This window comes from Trachurus japonicus, chromosome 7, assembly GCF_045865225.1.
Source record: "Trachurus japonicus isolate A0001 chromosome 7, Traja_1.0".
Lineage (NCBI taxonomy): Eukaryota > Metazoa > Chordata > Actinopteri > Carangiformes > Carangidae > Trachurus > Trachurus japonicus.
This window is the reverse complement of record NC_140913.1, coordinates 5302794-5318275: the sequence shown is the minus strand read 5'-3', so window position 1 is coordinate 5318275 and position 15482 is coordinate 5302794. Positions and strand designations below refer to the sequence as shown.

Genomic DNA, 15482 nt, shown 5'->3' with positions numbered 1-15482 from the left:
AAGTGACGGCTCACCGCCACTACGCGGCAGCGTTTCCGCATCAATGCTAACGAGTGGAATTGAGAAATAAATAATGATCCTACAATGTCCCGGAAGCGAAAAGTTGATGCAGACGGAAGACTGTTTCAAGAAAGATGGGAAGGCGAGTACTTGTTTGTGCTCCAAGGAGAAAAACCGGTATGTCTTTTGTGTTATGAGGCGGTGTCGGTTGTCAAGGAGTACAATCTGCGTAGGCATTTTGACACCAAACACGGCGCTAAGTACGGCAAAGCTAGCCTTCAAGAAAAGCAACAAATTGCCGAAGAATTAAAAGGCAAACTGCGGTCGCAGCAGAGTGTGTTCACGAAATCCACAGCCAAAAACAATGCGGCAGTGAAAGCTAGCTTTATTGTGGCTGAAGAAATCGCCCACGCTTCCAAGTCTTTTTCAGAAGGAGCGTTTTTGAAGCAGTGCATGCTGAAGGTCTGTGAGCAGGTGTGTCCCGACCAGTTACAGACTTTTAAAAATGTCAGTTTATCAAGAAACACCATCGCGGACCGAATTGAGGAACTAGCAGAAAATCTTGCAACACAGCTGGCCGAGGAGACACGCAGCTACACAGCTTTTTCATTAGCTGTTGATGAAAGCACAGATAACAGGGATACAGCACAGTTATCAATTTTTATTAGAGGCGTGAAGTCGGATCTCTCTGTCACTGAGGAGCTGTTGGATGTAGCTGCACTGCATGGGACCACGACGGGACAGGACATTTTTGATGCGGTGGAGAAGTCCGTAAGTAAAAATGCATTGCCCTGGGAAAACTTGGTGGGATTAACTACAGACGGTGCACCGGCAATGTGTGGAGGAAAAGTGGGCTTGGTTGGACTAATGAAGGGGAAAATGCAAAAAATGAACTGCCACACGCCTCTGATAACATATCATTGCATTATCCATCAAGAAGCTTTGTGTGGGAAGGTGCTGGGGATGGATGGCATAGTGACCACAGTCATGAAAACAGTGAACTTCATTCGGGCGCGAGGCCTCAATCACCGTCAGTTCCAGCTGTTTTTGCAGGAGATGGGCTCGGAGCACGGGGATGTGCCATACCATACAGAAGTGCGGTGGCTGAGTAGGAGCAAAGTCCTCAAGCGATTTTTTGAGCTCAGGGAAGACATTGCTCTTTTTATGCAGAGTAAAGGAAAACCCTTGTCTGAACTGACAGATCCAAAGTGGCTGTGTGACTTTGCTGTGTTGTGTGACATAACAGAGCATCTCGCCCAACTGAATCAGAAGCTGCAGGGACGCAAACAAGTCATCACGCAGATGTCCGACACGATCACGGCTTTCCAGCGTAAACTGGACCTATGGATGTGCCAAGTGAAACAGGACAATCTTGCCCACTTTCCCGTTTGTCAGAGCATGTCAGCCTCATTTCCCGAGACTTTTTCATGCACTCAGTTGGCTACCAAACTGAGCCGGTTACAGACTGAGTTTGATCGGCGCTTCTCTGACTTCAGAGTACAGCAGTCTGGCTTTGACATCTTTGCCAGTCCTTTTACCACTGACATCTGCACTGCACCCCAACACCTTCAGATGGAGTTAATTGAGCTTCAAAGCAACAGTGGCCTGAGAGCAAAGTTCCAGGATGCTGCAATCCAGGACTTTTACCGTCTGCTGCCCCCTGATTTGATGCCACAGCTTCGACGTCATGCTGCCCGTGTTCTGTCCATGTTTGGGAGCACCTATCTGTGCGAGCAGATGTTTTCCATAATGAATCTGAACAAAAACAAGCACAGATCACGCCTCACTGATGACAACCTCCATGCTGTTCTACGGATTGCCACAGCACAGGACCTAAAACCAGACATTGACACACTGGTAAAGGGAAAACGGTGTCAGACATCTAGTCAGAAAACACACAGGTAAGCATTTAAAAAAAAAAAAGAAACTTAATTAGAATATAATAAAATGTAATTCAACAAAGAAGAAGAATAGTTATACTCTGTGTGCAATTTAATGATTGTGCTTGCATTTTGTTTTGTGTTTGTTATTTTCAGAACATGATCAATGGATGGTAGAGAGGGGATCCACTTGGTGTGTTCAAGGACAGGCAGCATCTCCTCTTCAAAAACCTAAAAACTTGACCAATATAGTTGTCAACTGAGTCAACCTTTATTTTGTTATTTTTAGTTGATTACATATTATTTATGTGTAGCTGCCATTGCAATTATTTAGTGTTTGCAGGTTTTATGTGTGTATGCAGACAAATTATTGTAATCAAACTATCAGTTGGATGCAAGGCTGTGTTCAGCCTTTTTTTTTAAATGCTACTGTACATCTGTCATACATGTTCTTAGCAGCTCACAATTGTTGATTTAACAGTAATTAATCCCATTTTAATGGGTTACGTTATTTATTATGTTATTTTTTTTTATTCACTTGGATAGTTTGATCCATGATTGATGGAGTTATGTGGATTTCATAAGCTAACAAAAGGATTTATGTTGTAACAGAGCAACAAGCAAACATTTTTTTCTATGCAACTGTAATGTGCAAGAACTGATATAACTTGAATAAGTAATAAATTCAGAGTTATTTAACATTAAGGAGTAGTTACATTTACTTTACATTACATTCAGTTACATGTAGTTACATTTTTAAGTTACATCTGGCCCTTTGAGGACAGCCATTATGCTAATGTGGCCCTCGGTGAAAATGAGTTTGACACCCCTGTCCTAAATGAATGCACGCTCTGGATCATGCTCTTTCCTTCTCTTACTCTTAGTTAGAATAAAACTATTTGACAGTGTTATCCATCTTTACTGAGCATAAGATTTGTTCAAAATGAAATAAAAGCTTGTCCCATACAGACACGCCTGTCTCAAATATACTGTAAGCCGGGTCAGTTCAGCAGTTGAAGCAAACAAAAGCCTGGGCTTCTATTCAGGGTATGTTGGTCTAGAACAGGCATAACTGATGCTTCACATGGTAATCTGATGCAACAATCAGATTAGGATGGAATCAAAACTGTAGAAATATTAGTTGGGAAAAACTTGGAGCACTTTCAAAATCATCATAATTATGATGATATTACAAATGAGGAGCATGATTGTTGTTATCATAATAATGACTGTGATAATGATGAGCACAACGAGGGTGGTGCAGACATGAGGACACAGAGCGCACACTCAACACGTCTGAGGAGCACAGAGCTAATTATCCAACAATGTTGGCAGCAGTGCAGAGAAAGGGGCATTGTGGGAAATAAGGAAGGTTTTCTGATGGTGTTGGTGGGGCGGGGCAGAGGGTGGGTTGGGGGAGGCAGGAGAATAAGGTGGTGGGTCCTGTGGGGAGGGGAGGAGAAAGGAGAAGGAGGAGGAATATAGGAGGAGGACAGATGTAATAATGAGAAGCCAGGCTGTCCCACAATGCCTCTGCCCCCATGCCCCACCCCCCACAGACCAGCCTGGTCTGAACCAAAGCAGATGAATCCAGCTGAAAACTAGGAGCCTGTTTTCACTCCAACACTCAGCTCCATCTCAAACATTCCTGGTAGCAAGACCAAGAAGAAAGGAGAAGAGGAGCAGCATCCCTGAGCCTTAACATGAACACACAAGACCCAGGTCCTGGCTTTTCTTCATCATTGGTACCGAAATAGTATTCTTGCTCTACTCCTGACAAAATAAAGAAAAAAAGAAAAGACAAACAGGCCGAGCAACAAAAGGCGTGCTGCCGAGACGTGGACGCAGGTGCCGGGGGGGGGGGCTGCACCTGGGGACATGCTGGAGAGGACAGCTCAGGACTGGGAGGCCTGGAGAACCCCTGTGGTGACAGCTGACATCCCAGGAGGGACGGGGACAGCTCAACAAGAAGAAGATGTCCATTTTTACACCTACTGTAAGGACATTGGACATTTCCACTGTTCTCATCTCTTGCTCTGCAGTTGGCACTGCACTTTTCCGTTTTGACTCTTTCACAGCTTACAAAGCTACAAACTGATGATTCATCTGTCTACACAGCTTAAACTAAAAAAATACACTGCTCTCACTGGTTTCACTTCATCTTTCACATTCAGGTGCATCTGGCAACAGTAGTTGCGTTTCCATCCACCTTTTTTTATTCGCATTTTCAAAAATTGCGAATAAATACTTGAATGGAAACGCCAGAAATTCGAATAAAGGCAGTAAATGCGCATAAAAGTTTATACGCTTGGAGGGGGTGGATTTGTCAGCGTATCGATCAAAGGAAATGCGAGTTTTTGTGATGGTAACAGATTATGCGAATTGAGGCAGAGTTTGTGGGTGAAGTGCTGCTGGACTTCACCCAGCCATGTTCAAACAAATGGAGAACAACGCCCCGGTGTCCCAGCTCTCGTCTCTGCACCCCGCGACACAAACGCGCTCCGTAACCCATAATCTTTTGTTTATGACGGTTAAGACTACACAAACACACGCCGTAACATCGTTATGTAACTTATTGATTTTTCACCGGCTTCGTATGTAAACAGATGCACATGGAGGAGAGGAGCATAACCAAAACAGCGGAAAAGCGAGCAGACTGTCACAGTTCCCTACTGTCTTTCTGTGTAAATATCTCATGTTACAACATGAAAACCTGCAGCTTATATTCAAGTGCGGCCTATATATGTATTTTCTTTTAAAATGTAGCTGGTGCGGCTTATACAGGTGCGTCTATAGTCCGGAAAGTACGTAAATTGTCCATGATGTTGAGTGTCAGCTGAGTGTCAACTGTTGGATACATTCACGCTCTCTTATGACGTAATCTCACGGCGCACTCCTCCTCTCCCAATAATCGCAAAACAATAATGAATGGAAACGGTCATAAATTCGCATTTGCTTTTTGCGCATTTTCACAAAATCCGCTTTTAAATTCGATACGACTTGGATGGAAACCCAGCTTGTGACATCTTGGATAAGAACGAGTCTGTTTGTCCTGTCTTGTTTGGAGATACAATATTGGGATGACATAAGTCGCACGACAACTGTTGTGTGCTGCTAAATGAAGCTTAGCGAAAATTCAGACAGGAAGACTATCTCTTTAAGCACACCTCAAAGCCCTTTCCCTGTTTTCACGCTATCCTCTCGCTCCACCCTCATTCTCATAATTCAACCAATCACAGTCTGCCATCCTCTTTCTCGTCCACCAATCAGTCATTGGCGTCAAATTTAAAAGTTCTCTCTCTCTCCCGTCATCCAGCGTCATTTCAGCAAACTCTCAGCCCACCTCCACCCCGGCACCACCTCATCAAGATACAGACTGTCTTAATCTGGATCTTCAACCGAGAAGTTCCCTCATCAGGCGACTTCAAGCTTCCCTACCACCACCAGTGTCTAGGCCCGGGGGGATATAACTTCTTCAGATGCAAGCTTCTCATCCCCAGATCAGTTTACTCGGCTGGTCTACACCCCGTGGTCTAAGCGCCAAAGTATATTTTGTTCACAATAAATGTAATTTCATCTTCATCTTCAAACCTGGCTCTCTCGTCGTAAAATGGTCTATCCTGATTGAAATCCTTTTGATTACAGGATTGGTTTCACAGGTTGTTTCACTAGGCCTGTCACAATTATTACATAATTGTCTGATCACAATTATTTGAGCTAACCACAAACAATTTGCATAACCGTTCAAATGGCAGGGTTCATACACTTTTTTAGCAATGGTTTTCCATAACTTTTCAATGACTTTTCCATAACCTTTAAATGAATTTTCAAGACCCCCCCCCCTATCGCGCTCCATTCATTCATCGGTCCTCGGTTTGCCGTCTATCTAAAGCACTTTAGCAGGGGGGTCTGGGGGCACTCCCCCAGAAAAATTCTGTGATTTTTAACACATAAATGAGGCATTCTGGTGTACTCTGAGGAGAAAATAAAGGCAAGAGACAACATTGCTTCAGATAAAAACAAACAGATTTAGTATTGACTGAGGTTCCTATCATTGTAATGGCAAGAATGGCTGGAGTGTATGAAAGTGCACTCAGAACTGGTCTAGTGGAGTTGTGGCTGGAGAGCAAAAACAAAACCCATTTGTTAAAGGATAATTTCAGTTTTTTACAACCTGGACCTTATTTCTAGCATAAAATACGATCATTTTACTCACCCAGACAACTTTGGTGTCATTTGGAGTTGTTTTGACGAAATTAGCCCCAGTGGAGCGGCGCGTATATCCGTATAATGCGAGAACACGGGGCACGCAATGCAGCCTCTAAATAACACATTATCCGCCGCAAAACTCGTTCATTTCACCAATATTTAGTTCTGATACACTAGTGCTATTCCCCTCCGAGCCCGTGGTGGCATGTTATCAACATGCTGCGCCTGTAGGTTGACCTACTGACCTCTTATCTGGATGATGTCATCTCCGACCGCTGCCCGGCGCGGCTAACTTGCTAGCGCTAATGCTACGGTTGGTTTCTGCGCGTTTCTGACTTGTCAGAACCAAATGAGCAGCTGGATGAAGTTCAGCTTCCACAGGCTTCCTCTCCTCAACCTGGACTCACTAAAGCTCCGGCTAGTTGAGATAAAAATGGACCTGAATGCCGAAGCGGAATGATTATTATCAGAATGAGCCGCGCGGCGCTCAGAGATGACATCATCCAGGTCAGAGGTCAGCAGGTCAACCTACAGACCACGGATGTTGATAACATGCCACCACGGGCTCGGAGGGGAATAGTGTATCATAACAAAATATTGGTGAAATGAACGAGTTTTGCGGCGGATAATGTGTTATTTAGAGGCTGCATTGCGTGCCCCGTGCTCTCGCATCATACGGATATACGCGCCGCTCCACTGGGGATAATTTCGTCAAAACAACTCCAAATGACACCAAAGCTATCTGGGTGAGTAAATGATCGTATTTTATGCTAGAAATAAGGTCCAGGTTGTAAAAAACGGAAATTATCCTTTAAATCTTTTGGCTTCAACCAGCCTTTCAAAGGCTATTTCCTCTTCTTCCACAACTTCTGCCCTATTCTCATCTCTATCTGATATTAAATATGAAAGGAGGTTCCAACATGGTTGAGCTTTAAACATGTCCTAAGATTTTCAGCCAACAATGTGTATAGAATATACACAAGCCTACATTTTACAGCAGGTAGCGCGCACACACACACACACACACACACACACACACACACACCTGTTGCTGTGCTGTCTCTCTGTTCCTCTGCTCTCTGGACTGGGCTGCCTGGCTGTTCTTTTGGGCTCATAAAGTGAACGGACGGTTCAATCCGAACGGACGCGCTGGTTCGTAACTCGGTCTGGCCTGGCCTGGCTGGGACTGGGGCGGATTCGGACCGAGAATAAATTAATTACGGTAGGCACTCATCGCGCTCATAGACGTTAGAAAAATGTAAACACACATGTTTACATTTTTCTGTAAATGAAAAATGTAAACACACATGTTTACATTTTTCTGCGCGTCACTTGCAGCACTCATCGCGCTCATAGACGTTAGAAAAATGTAAACACACATGTTTACATTTTTCTGTAAATGAAAAATGTAAACACACATGTTTACATTTTTCTGCGCGTCACTTGCAGCACCACGTCGTACCGGGCCGGTCCACTGACCCACCAGGAAAACTCCCGGTACTCTCGGTGGCCAGTCCGCCCTGCCGCGAGCCACCACGACTGCAGAAAGGTCTCCCCTTTTCCATGTAAAAAAAAACGCCTGATGTCGTCCATTTTTCAATCTTTCTGATGATTTGGGACCGCTCGGAACGCTAGAGTTCGGACAGTTACCTTGGTTACCTGGCTGTTAGCCAATAATACACGGTGGAGGATTCTCCGCTTCCACAACACTTCTCTCTGATTGGTCGTGGCGTCGTGCCTGTGTTGCATTCACTGTGACCGGGAAATTACAAAACTACCTTCTCAGTCAATGTGCACTTTCTGTTTAACTCCGTCTGAGAAAACATCCGGGGCTGAATAAGAAATGTTCGGGGCTAGAGCCAGGCGACGCGATTGCGTTACACTATATTTATTTTTAATAGGCCTATTACACATCCAAAATATTAACCACGCAATATTTCAATGACTTTTCCAAAACTTTACAGAGGATTTTATTTTTCCATAACTTTTCAAGGACCTAGAAATTGCATTTTCAATTTCCATAACTTTTCCAGGTTTTTCATGACCGCATGAACCCTGAAATGGTTTCCAATCATCTGTATGAAACTAACAGAAGTTCAAAGGAAAGAGGAGACTCTCTATTAAACTAGGGAAAAAACCATTTGTTTGTACCCTGTTCCATTCTTGATTTATCTTAAGTTGAATAGAGCCTGGTTGCACCAAAAAGACCACTGTTTTTCTAGAAAGCTGAGAAAAATGCATTTTTGTGAAAGAGAGTCTCTCAAGACCCCCCCACACACACACACACACACACACACACACACACACAAAAAGACAAAACAAAAAACAAAACAACAACAACAACAACAACAACAACTAAAATACAAGTACGAGCAGTTGTTGCCCCCTCAGCTCACTTCATGCTGGAGCTATGCTAATAGTATCCGTGGCTAAGCTTTCCTCCAGCTCCACGTTACACTTGTTCCAGGCTCTGCCCGTCGTTTTTCTCTAGAAATAGAAACTTTTTCCAACTTTGTTATCTCTGTACCGATCGCGCTAGTCTTCTCCTTCCTCTTCACTTCTTGCTCTGATCTACAGTCTTCTTCGTTCTACACATCCCAGAAGCCCCAAAATTACTCACAGTGTGCGCGAGAGCGTCCCCATTTACCAGCTGCAGAAAAGTGCGTTTGACGTCTATGGACGTCAATGGCACTCAAGCGTTGGATTTTGATTGACGTCCATAGACGTCAATGGCACTCAATGAGTTAATGACATCATCATGTTGCTAACGACGACTGCACTTCGATGAGCATCTATTGACATTAGCATTACGGATTTAGTTGCAAAGCCAAACACCACAGCACCACTGTGGGCACTTTTTGGATGGAAGCCAAATGAGAAAGGAGAGCCCTATAACTTAATGGAGGCCATTTGCAGCAAAAAGGTGACAGTCAAAGGCAAATTTTAAAAACATCTACGTATCCACCACCTCACCCAATTTTGTTGAACATAGAAAGACGGCCACAGCCGCAGTTCCGTCCCGGGAAATTGGCGGTCCTTGAAGCTTTTGGACGAGTGTCTAAATATCAGAGGTGGCAAGTAACGAAGTACAAATACTTCGTTACTGTACTTAAGTAGATTTTTCAGGTATCTGAGTATTTATTTTTCTGACGACTTTTTACTTTTACTCCCTACATTTATACGCAAAAATATGTACTTTCTACTCCTTACATTGTAAAAACAGGCTCGTTACTTTTTTTTTTGACACGACGTAAAAGCACCGGTAAAAGACGTGACGAACTAGAGAGGGAAAGAGGGAGAAGAAGAGGGAGGAGGGAAGGGGGGCGGTAGAGAGAGAACCGAGTTACCAACTTGTACTGTAGCAGCGACATGGAGGCAGCAGCATGGAGGAAGGAAGCGATGGTGGTCGGACTATCCGACGGGGGGGTTGAACACTGTACAATCTGCGCAATATAGCGCATTTATCGTTTACGAGCGGCAAAGCGCAACCTGTTCATGTGCCCGTGTCTGTGTGTACGTGTGCGCGCGCGTGTGCGCGTACGTGTGGTGCGAGAGAGACGGCAGGTGGACTGACTGGCAGAGATGAGAGGTGGTGAAACGCTGTTTAAAAATTCTTATTGTTATTATTTTGTGAGAGTCTGTGGCGGCCCAAACGTTGGGAAACACTGCCTCTGGTCAGTTCAATCTTGATCATTCTGTCTGAACTTTTTTTGTTTAACAAAATTATCAAATGATGTAGGTTTCATTAACGGCCTGTACTTTCTTACTTTTTCTTAAAGCAGAAGTAAGTGATATTTTTGTGTTAATATAAGTCTTAAATAGTTGTATCTTCCGACAGCAATCACTTACATAGAGTGTTTGGATCGAAACACGGGTCTCTCAGTCACTCTGCTCTGCTCTGAGCCGAGGAGAAAACTTTTCTCGTATCCTACAAGTTTTATCCAATGAGGAGAGAGAACGGCATGCAGGGCTGTGTGTGCAGCCAAGGGATGCGCCTGAATGTGGTGACGTAGGGACGAGGACCAATAGATCCATGACGAGGGCGGGGGCTGCTAACTCCATCTGCTGACAAGACGTTATGGTGCGTTCAAGGCAACTCGTAACTCGTGTTTTTCCGACCTGTGAAGTCGTACCAGATCGATCTGGTACGAGTTCACGGGTCAGAAGTTACGAGCGGCCGTTATAGTGACTTTCACAGGTAAAACAGGTCGGAAAAACATGAGTGGGTTGCCTGGAACTCTACAAAGTCGTAAGTGTTGTTTCAAAAGCCTGCCTGGAACGCAGCATTAGCCAAAATGACCGGATCGCTTACTTCTGCTTTAAGTACAGAATATGAGTACTTTTGCCACCTCTGTGTACAATACAAATGCCTACGATTCACCATAGTGAAGTACATTAGGATACATTTTGTGTCCGGCAGGTAAACTTAGGCTATGTGAACAATAACATTGATGAAATGGATTCAAGATGAATTATCGTGTGGTTATTTGCTTTGCAGTGAATCGTGCAATGGAAATACTTTTTACTTTTAATAATACTTTTGAGTAAATTTCAGAGCCTGTACTTTTTACTTTTACTTGAGTAGATATTTGGATCAGTACTTTCACTTTTACTTAAGTCGTTTTTTACACAGGTACTTTTACTTCTACTCGAGTAAAGAATCTGGGTACTTTTGCCATCTCTGCTAAATATAAACCTGGCAGTACCAGATGGCGCACGCTAGCAGACAGTGTAAAATGGTACATAGCTAAAGAAATGCAGCCGTTCAATAGAGCTCTGGGAGCTGACGTCACGCTGACGTCACGCAGCCCCGAAACTGACAGCGACGCCATTTTGGCAGGAATCAGCAGATTTTCGTAGAGTAGATACAGGGGAGAGCCGGGTGCGGAACGAGAGTAACAAAGCGATTTTCTCCGAGCCCATACAAGTTTTACATGTTTAACTTTGTCAGCATGTAGTATGACCTAACAGAACTGCAAAACATATTGAGGATACGTCTTACTTTGACCGAGTTACGTTCAAGAACCAGCCGTTTTCAGTGACAGAAAAAATTCACTCCGGAGTAATTATTTTTCGATCGATCAGCTGTGTTTACCGTTTCAGGTGTCATTGTTATGATGGTTAGACGGATAAATTAGTCCTCCAGCACACCCTAAAGCTTGACATGTCAGAGTTTTTCAGTATAGAAGCAACTAGTCACTGCGGGGAACAACAGCTGTCATTTCATCCCTCTGCACATTGACAATGAACCTGCCTGTCACTCTGTCGGTACCGCGATCACACTGTGTGTGTTACAGGATTAATTAAAACACACAACGTAACGTAAACAATGTGACTGTATAGATAGTGCGGGAGGAGGGCAGACGTGGAACGGTGGACCAGGAGAACAGCTGCATAACATTTTGGCAGTAAAATGGAAGATTTTAAGCCGTCTGTTCACATGATCTCACTTTAATTCCAACACATTGGACTTCATATATATAAAAACTAAATAGATTAAATATTACCGACCCTTATAATGCCCCCGGGGTGCTTTTCAAAAGTATCTCCGGCCGCCGGCGGACGTCCCAGACCTGCAGTATGCGGACACAGCTAAGTTAGGCTACCTGATCAACTTTGCATCGCCCTGCTCTAAAAGCATACAAAAGCCTGGAGGGTTACACATGGACGCAGTCTGGCTTTGTGATGAACGTTCAGCTGTGGAATCTACCAGCAGAAGCCTGCTGTATCCTCACTAGAGGGGTAAGTGTCGTATCATCCCAGTTAATGCAGTGTAGCATAGCTAACGTTAGCTCGTAGCTGTCCGGGGTGCTATCGGGGTGCCGGCCAGGAGCTCTCCCCGGTGCTGATCAGCCCGCGGCGGATGCGGCGGTGCGCTGCGACCGGCTCTGGGTCAGCTTGGAAAGGCTGGAGGCGAAGGAGACTCACAGCTTATATGTGTTTGCCTCTTTCTTTTCTTTTTGTCACCGTCTTTCCTGCTTGTGTCATTTTGTGGAGCACAAAGAGCATAAAGCCGGCTTGTGTATGCTTGTAAAGTAGTTGATCAGGTAGCTGTGTCCGGATACTGCAGGTCTAGGACGTCCTGTTCGGCGAAAGTATTTTTGAAAAGCACCCCGGGGGCATTATAAGGGTCGGTAATATTTAATCCATTTAGTTTTTTTTATATTAAGTCCAATGTGTTGGAATTAAAGTGAGATCATGTGAACTCAGACGGCTTCGGCGCTTATAGTCAATGCTTCCACGCTGGCCAGTTTCCTGCCAAAATGGCCGCTCGAACGCTGGAGGTCACGTGGGGTCCGGAGCTCTATACAGTTGAAAAACCATTTAAAGAAAAGTTTGACAAGCAGTAAAAGACAATTAAATCATTAATCACAATTATTTGTATGGCAATTAATCGTCAGTTAAAATATTATAATGATTCGAGACAGGTCTACCTCTAAACCCAGTACAGTTCTTACAACAGCTCTCCAGACACTCAACACACAATTAAATCAAAAACTTTTTCCGAGCAGCATGTTGGCTTAGTGCAAATGGTGCTCAGCGTGCTCACTTGGATTTCCCATCGTCCTCCTCATCATGTCACTAGTAGCAAGAAGATCGGAGAAGTCCAGACATGTCAGAGCTCAAGCTGTGAGATTAACGGAAAAAACAACAGATACAATCTGCCCCGGACCCAGGAGAGCCTCTAATATGTTTGAGGACGACCGGACTGTGTGTGGTGAGCTGTCGTATCTGTCCCACGTGCTGTTTCAGTTTCTGTGACTGAATGTTGCTTAGTCACATCTACTTTATCAACCATTGGGCCTCATTCACCAAAATCTTCTTAAGTATTTTCTTAAATTCATTCTTAAGTCCTTCTTAATAATTGTTTGCAGCTGTGTTCCTACATTGATGATGTCATTTCCTCGTAATTTAAGAGCGCGTGCCAGGTGATCCTAATTAACATAGGATTAGCATAGGTAACCGCCCCATCAATGCCTATAAAAGGACATGAGACTGCAGGTCCGTGTGCACACAGACAGGCACAAGCACTGAGCAGAAAAGGTGAAGTGAGAAAGAAAGTTAAAAGAAAATCTAAAAAGGGAGCACTGGACTCCAAACGTAAAAATAACTTTAGCAGTGCTGAAGTGGTGGCACCTACTGCAGGAAGTGAACAAAAAAAAAAGCCTAAATTTAGTTTAGATTTTTATATCTGTATTTTGTTAAATTTAGTAGCATCAGCAGGTGATGCAAAGTAGCAGAAAATAAAGACATATGGGATGTTGTCAGTCGCACTGCTGACCAAGAAGAAATGGTTTGATCTCAAATCTGTGGTTAAAGAAAGTATTGTCAAACAAAGAGATGCAGAGCAGTGGAGGGGACAGGCCGGTCCAGACTGGTCTGAGCTGGACCAGGACATTGGGTCATTATCAGAGAGACCGCACTCTCAGGTCTGACATCATTAATATATCATCATATTATCATATCATCAGTCACTTCATTGCTATTGGATGGCGTGGCGATTCCCAGTAAACATAAGTGATGTGAACTAAGTGTCTATATGGTTTTTTAAGAGACCACAATGATTTGTAAAATAATCAAAATAATGATTAAAATCATAAATGAAAAGAAAATTATTCTAATTCAAATCATATATTATATATTATACAACTGCAGAAAAAAGGAAAACACAATAATCAATTGTTTTGCACAAGTATCAACTCTCAAGTGTGCCTACTCCTGAGTGTGTGTAGATTTTGTTCTTAGCTAAGAACAAATCCTGGATAAGAAACCATCGGTGAATGCCACGATCTTTGTAAAAACTCTGTTAACTCATTGAGTGCCATTGACGTCTATGGACGTCAATCAAAATCCAACGCTTGAGTGCCAATGACGTCCATAGACGTCAAATGCACGGCGTAGGAGAGGCTGAGGGGGCAGCAACTGCTCGTACTTGTTGTATTTTAGTTGTTGTTGTTTTGTTTTTTGTTTTGTCTTTTTTTGTGAGGGGGGGGGGGGTCAATGAAAAAACATGTGAAATGAAATTTTCAGATGTCCTACATGTTTTTGAAGCCAAAATTAAAACGGATAAATCACTATTTTTCTTGAGAGACTCTCTTTCACAAAAATGCATTTTTCTCAGCTTTCTAGAAAAAAAGTGGTCTTTTTGGTGCAACCAGGCTCTATTCAACTTAAGATATATCAAGAATGGAACAAGGTACAAACAAATGGTTTTTTCCCTAGTTAAATAGAGAGTCTCCTCTTTCCTTTGAGCTGTTTGGTGTTTTCAGAGTCATAGTACAAAATATTCTCTGGGTCTTGACATATTACTCAAAATGCCCCAAAACGCTGGCACATGGCACTGACCATTTTATAAAAGGTCTGGAACTCAATGAGTTAAGAACAAATGTGTTGTCTGGTGTGTTAGTCTGCAGCCTGTCTTTTGTAAAACTCTGTGCTGCTTGAAGTGAAACACCACCTGTGAATGTGTGAAGAATGTGCGTTAGACTGGGCTGACGGTCCGGTCTGGTCCGGTCTGACAGGTGTGAGTGTGTATTTGTAGTCTGTGTGTGTGCTGCAGCAGATGATCACATCCTGTGTTGCTGCGCTGCTCTGTCAGCGGCTCGCGGCTGCTTTTATGTGCTCCGTTAACATCGAGTGTTTGTGGTGTCAAAAACGGGTCCGCAAAACAGATCTGCTAATGGGATGACATTTCTGACCTTTCAGCAGAGTAAATCTCAGCCAGTCCGTGGTGCCTTCAGGGTGCATGAGTACACAAAACACTCGTCTGTCATCTCCTCCAGGTTCAACAAGAAAATATTAAGAAATGACTTCTCACCTACGCTGTCACAATCTGTACAGGCAGTCACCTTCAAGTAAATGAAACAGATTGTAAAAATAAAGAGGTACGTGTTCAGTTTGTATGTTAAAAAGGTATATTGATGCTGCACTGCAGGTTGTGTGTTTTCAAGTCCTGAAAGGAGAGTTGTGGAAACGCTGCTGGGTCTGTTCAAGTTTAAAAACTCTGTGGTTTCCTTGTGGTCTGTCATCACTACTGATGAAAGCAATGGAATTTGCTGCGAGATGTTCTTCCGTGTTTACATCCAGGGCTCCAGACTAACTTTTTCTACTAGCGCGCATTACTTTCAATGTAGACACGCGTCATACTATACATGCTCACAACCCAAAGCGACGCCGTAGTCGGTGCGGCATCTCTCCGGTGCCCGGTCTCGGTTTCTCCTACTGTTTCACATGGAGCTCTGCGCGTGTGTGGAAAGACGTCGCCTCCGAGATGTAGAATATGCATTATAGAAGAGAAACAAACATTTCTTTTCGCACATTAGCCAATCACAGAAATCGGCAAATTTACTGGTCGCACATGCACAAGAAAATCAAAAGTTTACTTGCACTGTC

At 43.6% G+C, this 15482-nt stretch overlaps 3 protein-coding genes across 5 annotated transcripts in view; 1 reads left to right on the top strand and 2 right to left on the bottom strand.

Annotated features, from left to right (window-relative positions):
• Positions 1-15482, bottom strand: part of commd7 (COMM domain containing 7) — a 432536-nt gene that overhangs the window by 236607 nt on the left and 180447 nt on the right. The window lies entirely within an intron of this gene.
• LOC146984056 (nucleolar protein 4-like) overlaps positions 1-15482 on the bottom strand; it is a 279484-nt gene that overhangs the window by 220145 nt on the left and 43857 nt on the right. The window lies entirely within an intron of this gene.
• LOC146984057 (general transcription factor II-I repeat domain-containing protein 2B-like) lies at positions 68-2159 on the top strand. The gene is made up of 2 exons (XM_085780878.1): positions 68-1901; positions 2037-2159. Exons 1-2 carry the CDS (start codon positions 85-87, stop codon positions 2041-2043), a joined length of 1824 nt encoding a protein of 607 aa, XP_085637004.1. The 5' UTR covers positions 68-84; the 3' UTR covers positions 2044-2159.